The sequence below is a fragment of the Leptodactylus fuscus genome, chromosome 4 (genome assembly GCF_031893055.1).
Source record: "Leptodactylus fuscus isolate aLepFus1 chromosome 4, aLepFus1.hap2, whole genome shotgun sequence".
Lineage (NCBI taxonomy): Eukaryota > Metazoa > Chordata > Amphibia > Anura > Leptodactylidae > Leptodactylus > Leptodactylus fuscus.
In genome coordinates, this window is record NC_134268.1 from 51808165 (window position 1) to 51829634 (window position 21470).

Sequence of the window (21470 nt, forward strand, 5' to 3'; positions counted from 1 at the left end):
CTCATTGGGGACCACAATGCTAGTGTGAACCAGAACAATGGAAATTAAATTAAAAACTTCCAGTATGACTGATATGTAGGATACTTTTTTTTTGTTTTGTTTTTTTAATCCATTATTGAGTGCAATGTTAAAATAATAATGGAAGCTCCCTTACAGCTGCCTTCAGAATTTTTTTTTTTTCAATTTTTTTTTTAACCACTTCTGGACCACTGCCCATTGGGTTTTTATATCCAGAGAGTGGTTGTCTAATTCTGCAAGGATGTACTGGTATGTCTGTGAAAATGCTGAAATGAGGAGCTCCCATAGACAAGGCAGGGAAGGTTTATTACTGTCCCTGCCTTCCCAGTCACAGCTATGGGTGCTGCCATGAAGCGGCTCCCCTCTGACCTGGCAGTCATATGATCCACCTTCACCATATCCAATTCTTTGCATCCTTTAATAGGCACTACTCATCCCAGCACAGTAGGAATATTTTCTTTAGCCCGCTCTATTCTTTAACAATTTGTGCATTTAGTTTCAGCATGTAATATGCTAATTAAGCTTTCTACAGTCAGATGCTAATCTGATTTTGATGACCTATTCTAAACATAGGTTATTAATATTATTTGCCTGAGGGAAAAAAGTTGTACTCATAAGTTACCACAGTGTCTGTGCCCAGCAGTATTAGTTGTGTTTGGTTTTTTTTTTTTAAATGTAGATTGTGAGTCCCATTTAGGGATCACAATGTACATTTTTTTTCCCTCCCCCTATCATGTCTTTGTAGAATGGGAGGAACTCCACCCTAACATGGGGAGAACATACAAACTCCTTGCAGATGTTATTCTTGGCAAGATTCCAACCCAGGACTCCAGCGCTGCAAGGCTGCAGTGCTAACCACTGAGCCACCGTGTTGCCCCCTGTGCCCAGCAGTATTAGTGTTTAGTATATCTTAGGCCCGGTTCACATCTGCATTCGTGTTTCCATTTGGGGAGTCCACTTGGGGACCCCCTAATCCCCGAAAGGAAACATCTGCATAAGAAAGCGGTTACATAAGGAAACCCTCTGACACAATAGACTATAATGGGGTCCATGTGGTTTCCGCTCGGTTTCCGTACAAAAAATTTGGAGGGAATTCAGGCGGATATGGGAACAGAATGGCCCGAACGCAGATGTGAATCGGGCCGTAAACATTTATTATTTTAGTATTTTTATTTTTTTAATTGGCTCTGTATCAGAATCCCCACACCATCGTCCTTAATCTCTGAGTAAGTTCCATTCCAGGCTTTGATTTACAAATACTAATGCAGGACACTGACCAAAAGTATGACAGTGGCCTATGCCTGGGTTCACATGCTGCAGCAATTTATATATTTGGCTGTGAAATACTCGTATATGAACTGTATATCAAGTCTTACAGATGTCTCAGTGCAGTTGTTGATATTTTCGATCCATAGGAATCCGTTCTGACTCTACGACTTGCCAAATAATAACTATGCAGAAGTGTTTCTGCTTTGGTGCTGTATGTTACTTGTATATTCTTTGCATATGCAATAAGCTGGAGAGGTAGAAAAAAAGTGTTACAATTTGAAGAAAAAGGTTTTTATTGCAGGTTTTGCTGCAGGTTTTCAACTCCTAGCCAAGAATGACTTCAGAAGGAATGGGATATATAAATGACAGGCTTATACTTGTCCCTTTTGATAAATCCACTCCTGGCTTTGGCTCAAAACAATTTAAAATCTGCAACAAAAAACTTTTTTTATTTTATTTATTTTTTTTGCATATTGTGAGCCAAAGTCAGGAATGGCTTGGAAAGGAAAGTAAAATATATAGGAAGCTCTCAGATGTTTCACTTTTATTAAGCCCACTCCTGACTTTAGCTGCTTTAAAAAAACAAACAAACAAACAGAAAAACCTGCAACAATAAATGCTGCATTTCCACAATGTGGGGCCTAAATAAGACAAAAACTTAGCTGTATCAGTTTCCATTACAGAGGGCTCAACAGCTCTTCTAACAGGTCTGTCTGAGACCCCATGCACTTGACCATTTATTTCTTGGTTGTCCTGCCCATTTATTTTAACAAATAAGGGTAAGTTCACACGTAGTTTTTTGGTCAGGGTTTTGAGGCTGTAATCACCTCAAAACCCTGACCAAAAAGATGGCTCCCATTGAAATCAATGGGAGCTGCTCAGGTGCTTTTTCCGGGAGCCATTTCTTTCGGTTCCCGGAAAAAAGTGAGGTGTTCATTCTTCAGGCCGAGTCCCCACGTGATTTAGCCTGAAGAAACTCCCTCTTCTGGATTAGGCCCATTCATTGGGCCTAATCCGGAGCAGAGCGCGCGGCTGGATGCGGGGGCAGTGCACCGGCTTTCAGTTGCGGCAACCCCACTTTTGAATTGGAACCTGAGGGGGCCTCCGCCTCAGATTCAAAAAAACTACGTGTGAACTTACCCTAACACCATGAACTATTTAAAGGGGTATTCCCACGTCCCATACTCACCCGTCTTCGTTTCTGTGAATTCTTCTGTCTTCCGGCTTTATTGCGTCATTGGTGGGCGGGGTCACATATGCAAAGCCAAGCCGCGAGATGCCGCTGGCCCTGCGTGCGCGCTCATAGACCAGTCTAGCCTTCACAATGCGAATACAGACCCGACAAGGCTAGACTGGTCTATGAGCGTGCACGCAGGGCCGGCGGCATCTCGCCGCTTGGCTGTGCATATGTGACCGCAGAGCGGAATAACAGCATCGCTTCTGCCGCTGCTGGCTTCATGCAGGGCAGAAGCATAGCGATGTTGCTGGCTTCACCTGTGCCGGCGTCTAACTGTCCCCAGCATGACTCATGAGCAGCTAGGTCAGTGCTGTGGCCACAAAAAAATGAATAAAGTAATATAGTGGACAAACAAAGCAGTTTTGCTGAAGCAATGTATTTAGGAAAAGTCTTACATTCACATTAACAAGCAGTATAGATAGGATCCTTGTGATGGGACAACCCCTTTAAGTCATTGGGTACTATTCACACCTCTGTTTTACAACAGATATGTGTGTGTGTCTATTCTGGAAAGCTAAGTGCTATTTTTTTTTTTTTCTACAAATGCCATATCGGAATAGCCTTTAGAAAAGCTATTCTTCTCCTACCTTTGTTATTCTGTTCCTGAGATATTTCTTATTTCTTCCTTATGCAAATGAGTCTTGTTCATTCCCTGTGCTCCCTGAAGACTCTCCAGCAATGCCTCTCTCTTCTTCTACCAACACGTCATGAGCTGGCAGAGCCAACTGTGCATGTCAGTTTGGCCATTTTCCTGTGGCTGAACGGATGCTCGTGTAAGAGGCCACAGGAATATGGCCGAACGGACAGCTGCTGATGCGGCAGAGAGGCGTTGCTGGTGAGTCTTCGGTGCTCACAGGGGATGCCCCTTTCTTTTTTTCTTAAATGTAGATTGTGAGCCCCATGTAGGGATCACAATGCACAATTATTATTTTTTTTCCCCCCTATCAGTATGTCTTTGGGAGGAAATCCACACAAACACGGAGAGAACATACAAACTCCTTGCAGATGTTGTTCCTGGCGGGATTCGAACTCAGGACTCCAGCACTGCAAGGCTGCAGGGCTAACCACTGAACCACTGTGTTGCTGGGGACTCCCCTTACTTCAATTTATTCAAACCTCTCCTTGCTGCATTCATGTAACTGTGGGAAAAAGGATCTCCCATTGTAGCAACTGGTGGGTTTCCCAATAGTCAGACCCCCCACAATTTAGTAGATTGGTGATTATTGTTTTTAGCTGGAATAATCCTTTTATATTGTAATTTCAAGAACCAATATATCACACCCACTATTACTATCATTATAAACTTTTATATACTAACCTCTTCAAAGTCTTGGGTTGTAAAATGTTGGGCCGCTAGACAGAGAGGTGCTTCTGGGCATATGGCTCTTTTCAGACTATGCTGTATGAGCGAGGCATCTGGATACGTGTGAGACATCTGACTGCAGTATATTAATGTTCCAAATGCATCAATGAGATGTGATGGTATAGCACTTAGATCCTGTTAAATATATAAAGACCTTAGGAAAAAAAGGGGCATTAAACAAACCTGTGAAAAATGTTTTTAGATTTCAGGCAAAACCTGTATGACATGTCATAGTATTGTGTTAACCCAGGAAGTACTGTACACTACAATACAGCAGACGTCAAGAGAATATAACACTGAACCCTAACCCGTGGCCATCCCACTAATACTATACTACACGTATCGATGTTGAATGGTGCCGGAGTCATGTAGCAGCTGGAAGTCACAGGATGGACGCCACTGAAAATCAGCATCTCCTAAGGCACAGAACAGTAAGTCACTCACCATCTGACCTATAAAGGTGGGGTCCCTGGTATTAGACTTCTTGGAAGATAAATCTGCATATGACCAGAAATTGCATTGAACAGAAATGAATATCTGCTGATCAATGTCTTCACCATATTTCTTTCCAGGTATGAAGACAGCGGTGTTCCTGCTATCTAAAACTTTAGAGAAACATATAGTACAGAATGATCAGATGGGAATGAAAAGAACCAATAGTGAAACAAGCAAAAAAAAGAGAGAGACATGGATAGAAGAGTAAGAGGCAGCAATCACAAATTAACCCATTGTCTATGGATACTCAAATTAACTCCATTTAGCCTGTGGTCACATGCCCAATGTCTTGAGGGTATGTTTCTCCAGCGACATCTATATCTTGTTCTGGAACACCTTCTCCCTGTATCTTCTTCCAGCGAGGGGGTCAAACTTTTAGGCATGCGCAGTCGGCTCTGTGCTTGCCTGCGACCATTTTCTTGTGGCCACTTACCTCAGCTTACTGTGTAAGTGGCCACAAAAAAATGGCTACGGGCATGTGCAGTCGGCTCTGCCCAAGGCCCGATGGCAGAGCCGACTGTGCATGCGTAGAAGTTTGACCACCAGCTCTGGAAGAAGATGCAGGGAGAGGTCGTTCCAGAACAAGATAGAGGCGTTGCTGGAGAGTTCTCTCACAGCATTGGGGACCCCCCAGTGTTACAAGAGAACTCATTTGCATACCGAAGAAAACCGGGATTTCTACCGAACGGCTGTGCAGAGAAGACATCTATAGGAAGGATAAGAATAGCCTTTCTTAAGGCTATTCCTATGTGTTAGTCAGAAATAAATAAATAAATTAATGATAGGATCCCTTTAAAATGCGGCATAAAGTTGCCCTTTAGTAGCACTGTCCAGTTTGCTCCCCCTAGTGGCAGCTTTATACTTATGTATCAAAGTAAGAACCTAGTTACAATACAGCATAATATTTATCCAAGTACAGGGGCATTTATTCCTGTAATAACAATTAGGAGAATAATACTTTAATGTTATTACTCCACCAATATAATACAGTACCTGAAAGTAAAAGATCTAGTTTATCTTTTTTATACATGTTGATATCCCCGATAAAGCACACTCCACCTTTGGCCATTAGAGCACTCCCAGCATGGATAATGGCAGTGCCTGTTCCAAGTTCATCTTTAGTTACTGTAGCAAATATATCATTGAAATGTGTATGGCAGACGCCACGTGGAACAAGACAAGTACTGTATCTCATCAGTCTGAAAAGCAAATGCGATCTAGTCATTGAGACATGAAATCTAAAGTAGTCGTGAACTAACTAAACTTCTGTCCTCCTTCTGTCTTCTACAGTATGAAAAATCAGATTAATACTAGCATGTAAATATACACTTTAAAACTTCATACTTACAGGGCCAACATGTACAAGTAAAGATACAGTGTAAAGTATTGGCAGCTTTAGCTTCTAAAAATTAGAAATAAAAGAGGAGCCAAATTTCTGACTCCCATAGGTGATATACAAGCCACTGATCAAAACCATCTCTAAAGAAGAAGAGCAAAGTTTCTTGAGCAGTGCCTCTGTTATCTCTGGATATAAATCCAGAGCTAATTGCAACTCACCCCTCATTCACATCTGTGTTGCTATTCTGTCCGGGGGGAGTCCGCATGGGGACCCCCAAATGGAATACTGAACACAACTGCAAGTGTTGTGCTGTGAAAGCACACGGACCCCATAGACTATAATGGGGTCTGTGTGCTTGCCGCGAACTGCCTGCACGAATCATGCGGACAGGAAAGTAGATTGTGAACTACTTTCTTGTCCACATGATCCCTGCGGAGATCTGGCAGCAAGCACACAGACCCCATTATAGTCTATGGGGCCATGTGCTTTCACTGGCACACTACTTGCAGTTGCAGTTGCATTTGGTTTTCTGTTTGGGGGGGGGGGGTCCTCATGCGGACTCCCCCGGATGGAATACCAACACAGATGTGAATGAGGCCTTAGAAAGAAGCATCAGCATGCTGCTAGAAACCAGGAAGTGGAGGGGAGGGGAGACAGGAGGTCAGCTGAAATCATTAGATGGAAAAACCTCTTTTTACTATTTAAATGGATTTTCCCATCTCATTGCTTTGATATGCCATCATGTTTTGATCAGTGGAGGTCTGACTGCAGGGACACTCACTTTCCTGAGAATAAATGGGGGACATACTAAAAAGAATGAAGAAAAAGAATAAAGAAAAAGAATGAACATTATTACCAATGGGGAAAGATGTAAAAAAGATTTTCTGAGCTTTCTAGGTTTAAAAGAACTGGAATGAACAGAATATATCTGTAGTGTATAGTAGAATGAACATATATTCCATAGAAACAGATGTATAACACTTTTCCTGTGCTAGATACACCAGGAATGAACAGGATATATCTGTAGTCTATAGTGGAATGAACATATATTCTATAGAAACAGATGTATAACACTTTTCCAGTGCTAGATACACCAGAAATGAACAGGACATATCTGTAGTGTATAGTGGAATGAACATATATTCCATAGATACAGATGTATAACACTTTTCCTGTGCTAGATACACCAGGAATGAACAGGATATATCTATAGTCTATAGTGGAATGAACATATATTCCATAGAAACAGATGTATAATACTTTTCCAGTGCTAGATACACCAGGAATGAACAGGATATATCTGTAGTCTATAGTGGAATGAACATATATTCCATAGAAACAGATGTATAATACTTTTCCTGCGCTAGATACACCAGGAATGAACAGGATATATCTGTAGTCTATAGTGGAATGAACATATATTCCATAGAAACAGATGTATAACACTTTTCCAGTGGTAGATACACAAATTTTGTTTCTATGGAATATATGTTCATTCCACTATACACTACAGATATATCCTGTTCATTCCTGGTGTATCTAGCACAGGAAAAGTGTTATTCATCTGTTTCTATGGAATATATGTTCATTCCACTATAGACTACAGATATATCCTGTTCATTCCTGGTGTATCTAGCACAGGAAAAGTGTTATACATCTGTATCTATGGAATATATGTTCATTCCACTATACACTACAGATATCCTGTTCATTCCTGGTGTATCTAGCACAGGAAAAGTGTTATACATCTGTTTCTATGGAATATATGTTCATTCCACTATACACTGCAGATATGATCTGTTCATTCCTGGTGTATCTAGCATAGGAAAAGTGGTATACATCTGTTTCTATGGAATATATGTTCATTCTACTAGAGACTACAGATATATCCTGTTCATTCCTGGTGTATCTAGCATAGGAAAAGTGGTATACATCTGTTTCTATGGAATATATGATCATTCCACTATACACTACAGATATATCCTGTTCATTCCAGTTCTTTTAAAACTAGAAAGCTCACTAAATCTTTATTTTACATCTTTCCCCATTGGTAATAATGTTCATTCTTTTTCTTTATTCTTTTTCTTCATTCTTTTTAGTATGTCCCAATAAATGATCCTCAATGTTGTTTACTGCTCAGCAGGTGACCACAATCCATCACTGTGCAGGTAAAAACAGTAATACACTGCAATAGATGAAGAAGATTCCAGCACTTTGGCTCCCACCAATCAGAAAGTGATGACTCATCCTAGTGATATGAAGCAAGCACTGTGATCATAATAATTTCCTTTATTTCATACCGCTTTCTTGTAGGAATATCTCCTCTGTTGGGATCTGCTGTTACATCACAACTACTGTGTGGACCAGATATTAGTTACCATACAATAGTAAAGGATTGCATAGAGAGACTGACTTCTGGTATGTTCAGAAGGTCAGACTGCAAATCACAAACACAACAGGGAACTCAAGCAGAGCAGATATTACAACAGGTAAGAAAATGTCTTGGACTGCTTTTTACCAATTGTTAGGAGTGCTTCTTTAAAGGAGTTCTCTGGGCTAAAGTATTGATGATAGTTTAGGACGCCAAGCATCCCCACTGATCAGCTATTCTCAGCAGCTCATTTACAGAGAATGGAGAAGGAAATAGACAACTCCGTTATCTGTGAAGTGGCCACACCTGGTTACTGCAGATCAGCTCCTACGTATTCACTAAAATAACACTACACAAAGGACATTACACTACACAGTGAATGGGACGTTTGCATCCTGCTCCATTCTCTGCTGAGAACAGCGGGTCGATGGGGTGTCATGTATCATAAACTCACTGATCTGAGATTGATGACCTATCAGAGTAGATCATCAATTTTTAGCCCTTTAAGCTTGAAACAATACATCAAAGTAGGAAAAGACACAATAATATAAACTTCTACATTTATTTCCATTTACCTCTCTACAATCAGTGTGTCATTTGTCACAACCATTAGATCGAGGGGATTTCCAATGTCTTTGTCCTCATTACATGTCTGCACAAGGCTGAGCAGTATGCAAAGTTTTAGAGTATTGTGCATGCCAACCGGAACAACCTGGGCAGCAAATACATTTGCAAGAATACCGGTGAAGATCCATGGTGAACTCTGAGTCTTGGAGTGAAGTTTTTGAAATGCTTTGCATATAGTATGGGGATCTGAGGAAGTAGAGAACATACATGAAGAATATTAGAAACGCCTGAAATGTGTATGAATTGTATTGCTCTGCTTGCTCACATTGTCTTAGGACTCATGCACATGGTAATACTGTATTATAGCTCTAGTCATGAGATCTATATTTTCAGCAAGCTTTGGAAAGGTGTTTAATCTGACAGGATGGCATGCTAGCTTCTCATTGGTAATATGTATACTGTATAAACAAGATGACATTGTGCGGAGAGCCTTACACATGAGGACCTGAAAGAGGGAAACCTTGTCCGCTTAAAAAGCAGCTATACGAGGAAAGCCAAAGACCCCATAGACTATAATGGGGTCCACCAGGTTTTTGCTGATTTTATACTGAAAGTGACAGAGAGAAAAGACTTTTCTTTCTGCAGAATTTAATACGGAACCTGCAGCGATCTTGTATGGAAACTCCAATGCAGATGTGAACCTAGCCTTACAGAAATTGTATGTTTGTATTGTATAGATCACTACTAGAGATGAGCGAGTACTGTTCAGATCAGCCGATCCGAACAGCACGCTCCATAGAAATGAATGGATGCACCTGGTACTTCCGCTTTGACGGCGGCCGGCCACTTAACCCCCCCGCATGCCGGCTACGTCCATTCATTTCTATGCGAGCGTGCTGTTCGGATTGGCTGATCCGAACAGTACTCGCTCATCTCTAATCACTACACTTTATGATATGCTCTGCATGTCTATATGTCTGACTGCTACTGACTTCCCATTAGGACAACCACTGTCCAAACGCCCTATTAGAGCTGTCATAGAAAGAGGATTCGTTGTTTGGCGTCCCCTTTTATAAGCTAGTGTAGAGTCACTACAAAGAGCAGCTCATGCTCTGGAGGACTTGAACAACCATTGGATTATATACTTTCCAATTCCTTTGAATTAGCGCCGTGGAATAACACAATTCTCCTGTAGTGGCCCTAGATGATAACCCTCTGTTTATCTGATACATATATGAAGCATACTTACTACGTGCAATATACTGATGAATATTATTGGCTTCTATACAGACAGTTACTTGAGAACCATTAAGGCCACACACTGGTATACCTATTACTCTGTATCTTCTGCCTATTGTCATTCTGCCTATTAATTCATCTATGGAATAATAAAGAATGGAATATTTCATTAAATAAAGTTATAACATATTCCTAAATGTAGCTGTGTGGACATATTGAGGGATATGCATTGTTTTTGATGTTTGTTTGGCTGTGGTAATTTGCCGCATCAGTCAGATAATCTACACACCGTAATAATGGGATTTTAAATGATCCTGTTCACACAGTGCAGTATGGTGTGATGTCGTTTTTAATGGATGAAACAGGGTATGTAGATTGTGAGCCCTATATGGGACAGTGACTGACAATGTCTGTACAGCGCTGTGGAATATTATGGCTCTATACAATTAAGCAAAATAATAAATATGATAGGCCATATGTGCCTATCATAAGTACGCTTAGTAACTGATGATTGGTTGGGTTGCCGAGAGTGAGACACCCATCAGTATTGTTATTTTGCAAAGCCTTTTGTGTTAAAGGCTATTATGTGATTTTGTATAAGAGTATTTCCTGCAAGGACTTCTGTAGGTCAGCAAATATATTTTCTGATACGATAGTGGTGTAGTTGGACTGCTGTGTGTAAATATATCCTGAAGGTCTGGAATGTGCAAGACGTGTTGGTAATGAATGTACTTGAAATGTCACAGATATCAACCTGTCTTTCTGGAGAGTACTGAAAACTCCTAAAATGTAATGTACATGTAAATATTTAAGTTTGTTTAATGCAACAAAGTCATTTAGGATTTCATTCCTATATATATATATATATATATATATATATATATATATATATATATATATATATATATATATATATATATATATATATATATATAGTAAGGGGTTCAGCTCACCCGGTTGGGAACGGCAATGACACCATGCAGACAGGTAGTACAATAAACAAGTCCAGTGTTTTATTTGGGTTTTCGGCATAAAACACTGTGCCAGCAAAGTAACAAAACAACAAAAAAAACCTAAGCCTTGTCCGGCTCTACCTAAACAGCAGGTTACCTCTCTGACCTAGAGCAGGTTGAGTCACCATATAAGCAGGTCCAAATCCACACAATACCTGTTTGTCTCAGGAGGGTTTTTCCTCACACACTCCTTGTGTGTATCAGGGCTACTAACTGAGCTTCCTTCCCCAGTCAAATAGCCCTAAGGAAGCTCACCTGTGAATGCCCCGGACTCAGGGCAAAACCCGTGGTGGAGTAAGGGTGTGGACTGGAAGGCTCCCACTACCAACCTGCCCTCCAGTCCAGAAAAGCCAGCCCATAATAAGGAACAAGAGTTCCAGCAGACTATGCTTTGCTAGAACATGATTACCATGGCTTTCCTTTATCTCGCCTGGCTGAGGAAACCAGGAGAGATATACACTCCGTCCACCACCTTACCGTACACTTTACCACATATCCGCCCCCTCTTCTCCAGACCAGAGGTCTGGGCATTTCTACTGAACAGACAGCAGACCCTGGACAATGCATCCGCATTTCCTTGTAATTTCCCTGGTCTATGTTCCAGTTTGAAACAGAAGTTTTGTAAGGAGAGAAACCATCTGGTCACCCTGGTATTTCTCTCCTTATTTTGCTTCATCCAGGCCAGTGGAGCGTGATCCGTCACCAACACAAACTTTCTACCCAGCAGATAATATTTCAGGGACTCCAGGGCCCACTTTGCCAGAAACTTACTCAATGGTGGGAACTAGAACTAGGACCCGGTCCCCTGGATTAAAGGTCCTCACCCGGGCAGACCTGTTGTAAATTCTGCTCTGGGCCTCCTGAGCTTTTTGCATATGCTCTCTGACAATGGGCATCACCGTCTCTATTCGGTCCTGCATCTGGGCCACATGTTCAACAATACTTTTATATGGGGTGGCCTCAGTCTCCCAGGTCTCTTTGGCAATATCTAGCAAACCCCTTGGATGCCGGCCATAAACTAACTCAAAGGGGGAGAACCCTGTAGATGCTTGGGGTACCTCCCTGATGGAGAACATAAGATACGGTAACAGACAGTCCCAGTCCCGGCCATCCCTTTCCACTACCTATTTCAACATGTGTTTGAGGGTTTTATTGAACCTCTCCACTAATCCATCAGTTTGGGGGTGGTACACTGATGTACGGATATGTGCGATTTTAAATAATTTGCATAGTTCTTTCATAACTTTTGACATAAAGGGGGTACCCTGGTCAGTAAGTATTTCTTTGGGAATACCTGTGCGAGAAAACATGTAAAACAACTCCCGAGCTATATTTTTGGAGGCCATGTTTCTTAAGGAAACTGCCTCCGGGTACCTGGTGGCATAGTCTAACACAACCAGAATGTATTGATGTCCCCTAGCGGATTTGACTAGAGGCCCCACCAGGTCCATTGCAATTCTTTCAAATGCTAAATTGAAAAAATATTCAAGACGATCCGCGCTTCTTATAGATCTTTATGAGAATTCGGTGATGTTTTCGTCATAAGAGTATATGCACTCCAATTTGTATGCTGAGTATCTTGGCAGCGTATCAGCTGTTCCGACACACTGTCGGTGGGATATAATAGAAGATCTTTTTGGAATTAATACCAAAAACAGTCGCTGATCGCGCTCACTCAGAAAGGACAAGTGACTTGATATAAGGTATTTATTCAGAAAATGACGCGTTTCGGGGTATCGGAACTATACAATTATTCCACCCCTTCTTCAGATCTATGGGTGGACCTTCATGTAGTGAACGCGCCCCGACGCGCGTTTCACCACTACCGTGGCTTCGTCAGGGGGGAAAAAAGATGACATCATCTTTTTTTTTTCCCCCCCTGACGAAGCCACGGTAGTGGTGAAACGCGCGTCGGGGCGCGTTCACTACATGAAGGTCCACCCATAGATCTGAAGAAGGGGTGGAATAATTGTATAGTTCCGATACCCCGAAACGCGTCATTTTCTGAATAAATACTTACCTTATATCAAGTCACTTGTCCTTTCTGAGTGAGCGCGATCAGCGACTGTTTTTGGTATTAATTCCAAAAAGATCTTCTATTATAATTCTTTCAAATGGTAACTCAATGATGGGAAGTGGCACCAAAGGGCTACGGTAGTGGAGTGTTGGGGCACGTGGGGCAAGACTCACAGTACCTCCTCACTTCTTCATATACCCCAGGCCAAAAAAAAACGTTGGAGGACTCTCTCTTGTGTTTTACTAGCCCCCAAATGACCACCCAACACATGATTATGTGCCATATCTAGCACCATGCGACGGTACAGTTTTGGCACCAAAAGCTGTTCCACAATTTCATTGTTACACTTGGTGACTCGATACACCAGATCCCTATTCATAGCAAAGTGAGGAAACTTGTGGTCAGCTTCGGGACCCTGTGGTAAACCATTTATTACCGTAACATTGGCACGTGCCGTACTCAAAGTGGGGTCTCTCGCTTGCTCAGTCCCAAAGTTACCCCGAGACACTTCTAAATCTAGCACCTCCTGCCCTGGTGGGGAAGTTTCTTCTTCTTCCCCGGCTAGAACTTGCAGGGGGAACCATTCATCACTGCACACCTCAGGTTCATTCACATTTTTTCCCAAATTAGTTTTACTATTTCCAGGGGTCCCTGCACATGAACCATTATTTTCAGAGAAAGGAACAGATTCTGCTGGAGTTACTTCACTGGCAGCAGGAGTGTTACCTTTCTTCCATAATTCCCAAAACAATGGGAAATCACGGCCCAAAATCACCTCATACATGAGCTGTTTTACCACACCGACCTCATAGGTCACAGTCCCAGAGGGAGTTACCAGTGTAACTGAGGCCACAGGGTAAGCTATAATATCCCCATGGATGCATAACACTTTCACCTGTTTGCCTGGTATATAGTCCCCAGTCACAAGGCTGGCTTTAACCAAAGTCACTGAGCTACCAGAGTCCAGCAGGGCTGTTGCCGAGCGGTCATTAACCCTTAACATGCATGCATGTGGCTCAGTCCCTGGCATGGCTGCACACACCGGTACAGCAAATAGCGACTGCCGCCTATTAGCGTCACACTCCATGAGCTCTGAAGTAAGAGGGCAACGGGCGGCCACATGTCCCCACTCATGACACCTCCAGCACTGGAGGGACCCAGACCTTTTCAACAGGGAGTCCCTTCTAGGACCTGTGGGCCGCTTAGGTTCAAGTTCAGTCTTTTGCCCTCGCCCGAGGTCCAGAGCCCTATTCCCTCTCGCAGTTTTCCACACTCCTCCCATTGTACCCCTCTTACCCACCGATGTCACGGGACGGGCAGTCCTGAGAGGAGTTGGTGCTGTGGGAACATCATGGAGGAAGTCCTCAGTCGCTATGTACCTTTCGACCAGGTTGACCAGTTGATCAGCAGTCTTGGGGTCCCCGTGTCCAACCCAGCGTTGTAGCTCTGCTGGCAGTGCGCTGAAGAAGCGATCTACGACCACCTTTTCCACGATTTGGGCGGGTGTGCAGGTCTCTGGTTCCAGCCATTTGCGTACCAGATGGATTAGGTCGTACATCTGGGACCTGGTGGGTTTGTCAACAGTGTAGGTCCAACTGTGCACTCTCCTAGCGCGAACTGCTGGTGTGACACCCAGGCGAGCAAGGATCTCCAACTTTAGTTTGGTATAGTCCCGGACATCCTGCTCCCTGAGGTCATAGTAGGCCTTTTGGGGTTCACCGGAGAGGAAGGGCGCAATCACATCTGCCCACTCTGCACTCGGCAGACCCTCTCTCTCTGCCACTCTCTCAAACACCGTGAGGTAGGCCTCGGCGTCATCATCAGATGTCATTTTCTGCAACACCTGCTGTACAGCCCTCTTTACCTTGGCAGTCTCAGGCGGGCTTACCTCCATTCGTCGGGCTTGAGTTGTGCCAGACTCTCGGAGCGCAGCCAACTGCTCCATTAACAGGCGGTTCGTTTCCTGTTGCTGCGCCAGGGCCTGTAGTTGTTGCGCCTGGGCCTGTTGTTGCTGCGCCAGGGCCTGTTGTTGTTGCGCCTGGGTCTGTTGTTGTTGCGCCTGGACCTGTTGTTGCTGCATCTGGACTTGTACCAGCTGCTTTAATACCTCTTCCATGGTATTGGACTGTCCTTGCAAAGTTGCAGCAGCTTTCACCCAGGACATATACCTCTGGCTCCTTTAATGTCTGCCACACACAACTGTCCAGACTTCTGTTATGCCCGCATCCTCCACCATTTGTAAGGGGTTCAGCTCACCCGGTTGGGAACGGCAATGACACCATGCAGACAGGTAGTACAATAAAAAAGTCCAGTGTTTTATTTGGGTTTTCGGCATAAAACACTGTGCCAGCAAAGTAACAAAACAACAAAGAAAACCTAAGCCTTGTCCGGCTCTACCTAAACAGCAGGTTACCTCTCTGACCTAGAGCAGGTTGAGTCACCATATAAGCAGGTCCAAATCCACACAATACGTGTTTGTCTCAGGAGGGTTTTTGCTCACACACTTGATGTGTGTATCAGGGCTACTAACTGAGCTTCCTTCCCCAGTCAAATAGCCCTAAGGAAGCTCACCTGTGAATGCCCCGGACTTAGGGCAAAACCCGTGGTGGAGTAAGGGTGTGGACTGGAAGGCTCCCACTACCAACCTGCCCTCCAGTCCAGAAAAGCCAGCCCATAATAAGGAACAAGAGTTCCAGCAGATTATGCTCTGCTAGAACATGATTACCCTGGCTTTTCTTTATCTCGCCTGGCTGAGGAAACCAGGAGAGATATAAAATCCGTCCACCACCTTACCGTACACTTTACCACTATATATATATATATATATATATATATATATATATATATATATACCAAAGAAAAAATAAAGATAAGGGTTTCCCTATAAATGATTGAAAACAGAAAAACAAATAGAGGGATAGGTGTATATCCAAAAATAGGCTATATTAAAATTGAAAACTTTATTAATATACAAAAGTTAAACCTATTCCACCAAATAACTCCCCACAGGACAAAAAAGTCACCTAGCTAGGAATAGGCCAGGACAGTGAAAAAAGTGGGATTGGATGAGGGCGTTTGTAATGTCTTTCTGATCGAACTCAACACGTTATTCAGAAAGGGGGTAACTACAGGGGTTCTTCCATTCCATCCTCTCCTATAAGCTCCACCAACCAAATCCCCTTTGCTGGGCTACTGATGGAGAGATATAAAAATCTAATTGCTCCTCAAATTTGTTTAAAACATAGCCAGCAGCACCACTGTATTCCTATACACTTCTCATGGAAACAGAGGTTTCTTCTTTTATATATATATACAATACAGAACGTGAGCTTACCTCTCAGAAACACTGCATATGACTGGAATCGGTAATTCTGATGTGTTGCACACTGTCCTTGAAAAATACGTAATGCCTTTGAATCCACAAATTCAACCACCTGTTTATCTAACAAGACAGATAGACAACATTTACTTTTATTGTGGTCACCTTAAAATCAGGCACTTGTATCACATACCACCCAGAACTCTGTATTTCACATCTTCTTTTAAAGGTGATGCACATAAGTCACAAAAAAAGTCTTGTCTCACTGTTGCTGACTCTGTAGCCCCAGGTATGTGGATGCGTATGTACCTGAAATCTGATAGATATAAAACACACTTAAATATGACACAGTTAGTCTATTACCCATAATACACACAAGCACGTAAACCAGAATAATACATATAATCAGTAGATATATAATATATAAGGAATTGTTCTAAAACAAAACAAAACTCAAATTACCGTATTTTTCGGACTATAAGACGCACTTTTTTTCCTCCCAATATGGGAGGAAAATGTGTGTGCGTCTTATAGTCCGAATGCAGCGTGCGCAGCGTCTGTGTCCCGTCTGTGCGAATGAAAAGAAGAGCAGCACGGTGCCTGCCTGCTCTGCCCCTCCTTCCCTGTCTGTGTCGCGTGTTTGCAGGAGCGAGATCTGAGAGGCAGGGAAGTAGGGGCGGGCCAGACAGGTGAAGGAAGCGTGGTTTCAAGCTTGCCGAGAAAACCACGCCTCTTTCACCCGTCTGGCTCGTCCCTCCTTCACTGCCTCTCAGATCTGGCTCTGGCAATGAAACCACACAGACCGGGAAGGAGGGGCGGGCCAAACGGGAGGAGGAGGCGTGGTTTTCTCGCCAAGCTTGAAACCACGCCTCCTTCACCCGTCTGGCCCGCCCCTATTTCCCTGCCTGTGTGGCATCATTGCAGAAGCGACATCTGAGAGGCAGTGAAGGAGGGACGAGCCAGACAGGTGAAAGAGGTGTGTTTTCAAGTTTGCTTAGAAAACCACACCTCCTTCACCCGTCTGGCCCGCCCCTTTTTCTCTTCTTACATAGCTTCACTGCAGGGTGTCTCTTTCCATCCATGGATGAGATTAGATAGAATAGATAGATAGACAGACAGACAGACAGACAGATAGATAGATAGATAGATAGATAGATAGATAGATAGGATAGATTAGATAGATAGGATAGATTAGATAGATAGGATAGATTAGATAGATAGATATGTTCAAATCACCCCCATAGCCCTACAATACATATAAAACAAAAACATTACTGTGAAACACATACACATTTGGTATCCCTGTGTCCGAAAGCCCCCGGTTCTATTTACATTGGTGAAATATTATATTAGGTTATTAAATATTTCACCAATTTTTTTTCCTTAAAATTTTTTTTTTCCCTATTTTCCTCCTCTAAAACCTTAGTGCGTCTTATGGTCCGGTGCGTCTTATAGTCCGAAAAATACGAATATGGAGCATGAACAAGATCGGCTTGATAACCAAAAGACCTTTACCTTTAGACAAGGGACAGTTTGTATCAGAGCACAGAAACTTAGCGCCTTGCGTGTATTTAGTAACTGTAGACATCGCCGTGACTGTTCCCTCCATCATATAAAGTCTCTGGGATTTATAATCCATTGGGAACTCAGTAAGGCTTAGGTGATAACCAGGTAGGTCAGGCAGATGTGTAACTTTCAAAATCACATTTATCTGAAGAATAAGGTACATAAAAATCATTTCATAGCATTTTAAATGATTGCTTAGAAAACACACTTGTCTCCTAAAATAACTGGTAGCAGCCACTGTATACAGTACATGCTGATGCCTATCTGTTTACCTAGCCTTAAAGGGATATGCTCCTGCTATGCCCTACACTGCTCTAATACACTAGTGCAAATGCATGAACACAGGGCTGGCAAGATTTCAGTATGGCTCCCTGACAAAGTCACTCAAAGACAAAAGGGCGGAAGGCAGGCGTATTAGAAAAGTGTGAGGCACAGCAGTATAGAGGATCAGAGCCGCCCTCAGTGCTCAAGACTGAATAGGTCAAATAAATGAAGCGTCACAGGCGCTTCCATTCATTTCTATGGGAGCGTGCTGTTCGGATCGGCTGATCCGAACAGTGTTCGCTCATCTCTAGTGGAGATATCTTTTCTCGGATATTTTCATCAGTTTCATAGACGTTGAATAGAGCAGCAGTGCTGATGGTCGGCTGTCACTGTATCATACTCCTCCTAACTGTGGTCTTGTGGCTGGAGGAAATAGTTAGTTACAAGTGCTGGCTGCAACACTCAGATCCTTCTCGATTCGATAGGTGATAACTATATGCTTCTTTTGGACAATGCTATTGTATACATTTTTTTGACAAACTTATGTGCTGATTTATTTCTTAATATGTCTTTGTAATGAAAGGAGCTTTGTTTTTCTTATACAGAATTTCAAGTCCCCTTCATAGACAAATAGTTAAATGACCATCCTCTAGTTACATGCATTGAAGTTGCAATTGAAGTATCCTACTATGTCCCCAACGCTGTGAGAGAGCTCTCCAGCGCCACCTCCATCTTCTTCAGGAGCGGGGTCATCACGTGTCTTCTCCTGGGGGTTGGTTTCAAACTTCTAGGCCTCGGGCCTAGGGCAAAGTCGACTGCCCATGCCCGCCAACCACAAGAAAATGGCCGCTTACACAGTATTGTAAGTGGCCATTTTCTTGTGGCTGGTGGGCAAGCGCAGTCAGCTGCCCGAGGCCTAGAAGTTTGAAGCCACTGCCGGAAGAAGACGTGAAGAAGACCTGTTCCTCAAGAAGATGGAGGTGGTACTGGAGAGTTCTCTCACAGCATTGGAGACGCCCCCAGTGCTGTTTGAGCTTCGGGGCCCGTCCCCAGTGCTGCAACAGAACTCATTTGTATACCGACAAAAACTAGATTATATACCAAACGGCAGTGCGGAGAAGACATCTAAAGGTAGGAGAAGAATAGCCTTTCTTAAGGCTATTCCTATGTGGTAGGCAGAAAAAAATTGAGTTTTAATTATAGGATCCCTTTAAGTTCAATATCTGACCAGTAGTTAGTGTGCTCTTAAATAGTAAATTGCTTGGAGCCACCACTAGTGGGAGGTTAACTAAATCTATGCAAGAGGTGAAGAATTATGTCACAAAACAATTATTCTGCAACAAAAAGATATATTAATATACAGTATTCATTAGCACAGACATTAGGAGCTGAATCAACAAAATGTTAAAAATTTTTTGGCTTTTACTTGTAATAAATCTAATTGATTCTTAAGAAATGAAGCTTTGTATTATTAAAGGGTTCCTCAGGATAGGCCATCAATATTAGATCTGCAGGGGTCTGACACCCAGGACTCCGACACATCACCGGGACCAAGGCAGCGTGGGACAACTGCAATGCCATACAAACTGTAATGGTGAGTGTCGATACTGCAGGGCTGCCCTTAATCTCAGAAACTGAATTAAAAATAGAAAATGCTTCTCTCCAAATAGATTGATGGTTTCTTAGGTTAAAAAAATGATCCCATATTGTAGGATATATTTGCAATAGAGATAAATAATCCCTGTAATAATGGGAATTATTATGAAATCATTCCCTGAATCATTGGCCATACCTGAGCCTCAGTCTGGTATTCTTCTATCAAGGAAAGAGTTCTTATTGCAGCATCACACACCTAAATGGCAGATAAAGTAAATGTGAAGTATGGAGAGACAATGTAAAGCATCTGAAGCATTTACGGAACTATCAGACTTACCGACTGGAAGATCTTAGCAGCCTTCACTGGTTCATGTAATATGTAGTTTCCAAGAGTAGCATTCAGCTCAGTGATATCCATGGGGTTGACAGAGATCACAAATCGGTAGATAGCATAACTCTGACCTGAGTCTACAGAGAAGTAAATATCAGTTAGTCATTCAGAATGGAAGGAAGAGAGAAAAACATTTACATTGTCGCTCGAAGAAGAAAGAACAACAGCATTAGCACAGAAGTGACATACACAGATGGGGTCACATTGTGGATATCAAAAAGGCCCTTTTCAGAATCTATTTGAGACCTCCATCCTCCTAACCACACAATACAGTGGTATTTTACCTTGTTTTCTAATATGGCATCCATGGATACCATATTTCTGCACATGTCTGTGGATACCATATCCCTGTATATGTTCTGAACTTCCAATAACTTTGGGACAAGGCCAATCTGTAATGGGCCCCATCTGTCCGCTGGGCACATACTGTAGCAGTTGCATGGGAGGCTTCTATAGTATATACAGGTATATCCAAGTGCCCCATACCTGTTACTTTCTCCTTCCTGTCTTTCAAATAGACATTTTTTACTTGTTGCAAAGGCCATCAGTAGAATTCATTCTAAGGGCTCACTCTACTGCTAAATACAAATGTACCTGCCTCACATTTTTTCGAGTATTAGCCTACTACCTACTCCATCTCTTAGACAAGGGCTCTCTTAGCTCTGTGAGCAAGACGTTTGGTGATGGGGTCCCTACTGTGACAGTGAAGAGCTGGGCCCAGGAGGGAGGATGCACCCAATGTAGTTTTATATAATAAACTGGGTAGTTTGTTAAATATTCTACCCAGTTTATTATATGGGCACAAGGGCTGTGTGAGGTGCAGTATGCCGCCTGTCTGTATATAGTGCAGTGAGTGTACTATGGCATGCACCACTCTTGCAGGAGTTGAGGGGCTAGGAGCCCAATAGCTTCCCTTAGTTAGGGGCCCACAAGACAATGCGTCTTTTTCCCTTTCGGCCCAGTCCGAGCCTGGGACTTGGCATCAGATTTTGGACCATGTAATTGCGGCCATGAGGGTGGAGAATATTAAAGACTCTTCCAATCATACCCTTGTTTCTGTCTTCCAGTGGACTATTTTACAGAATAAAGAGTCAAATACTGGTACATAAGGCTTGCCTATAGTACACTTGATATGGAATGTGCAAATAAGACCTCATTGGTGAAAAAGAGGAATTTACTCCTAGCACCATTTTTTGGAAGGTAGTTTCCTATGGATTAATATCATATTTTCAAAGAACCCAAAGGGTGTAATCTGGGGATACCAAGACAGAATGTTAGGGAATTGCTAGGACAGCAATTCCCCAGTAGCTGCTGAAAACTCTAGAACGGAGCACAAGAAACAGTGAACCATAAGCTGAAACCCCCCACTGTCCCTTCCTGCTTGCCTAGTCCTATCCTATGTAATA

The 21470-nt window shown here is 42.7% G+C and overlaps 1 protein-coding gene across 1 annotated transcript in view; it reads right to left on the bottom strand.

The window, feature by feature from the left end:
• Window positions 1-1390: 1390 nt before the first annotated feature.
• Window positions 1391-21470, bottom strand: part of MCMDC2 (minichromosome maintenance domain containing 2) — a 39545-nt gene continuing 19465 nt past the window's right edge. The window contains exons 3-13 of the mRNA XM_075270384.1: window positions 20011-20141; window positions 19870-19929; window positions 17763-17958; window positions 16441-16563; window positions 16263-16370; window positions 9909-10037; window positions 8668-8905; window positions 5376-5581; window positions 4332-4492; window positions 3843-4022; window positions 1391-1534 (exon numbers count right to left, since the gene is read on the bottom strand). Coding sequence (XP_075126485.1) covers window positions 1391-1534; window positions 3843-4022; window positions 4332-4492; window positions 5376-5581; window positions 8668-8905; window positions 9909-10037; window positions 16263-16370; window positions 16441-16563; window positions 17763-17958; window positions 19870-19929; window positions 20011-20141 — 1676 coding nt within the window. The remainder of the gene's footprint in view (window positions 1535-3842; window positions 4023-4331; window positions 4493-5375; window positions 5582-8667; window positions 8906-9908; window positions 10038-16262; window positions 16371-16440; window positions 16564-17762; window positions 17959-19869; window positions 19930-20010; window positions 20142-21470) is intronic.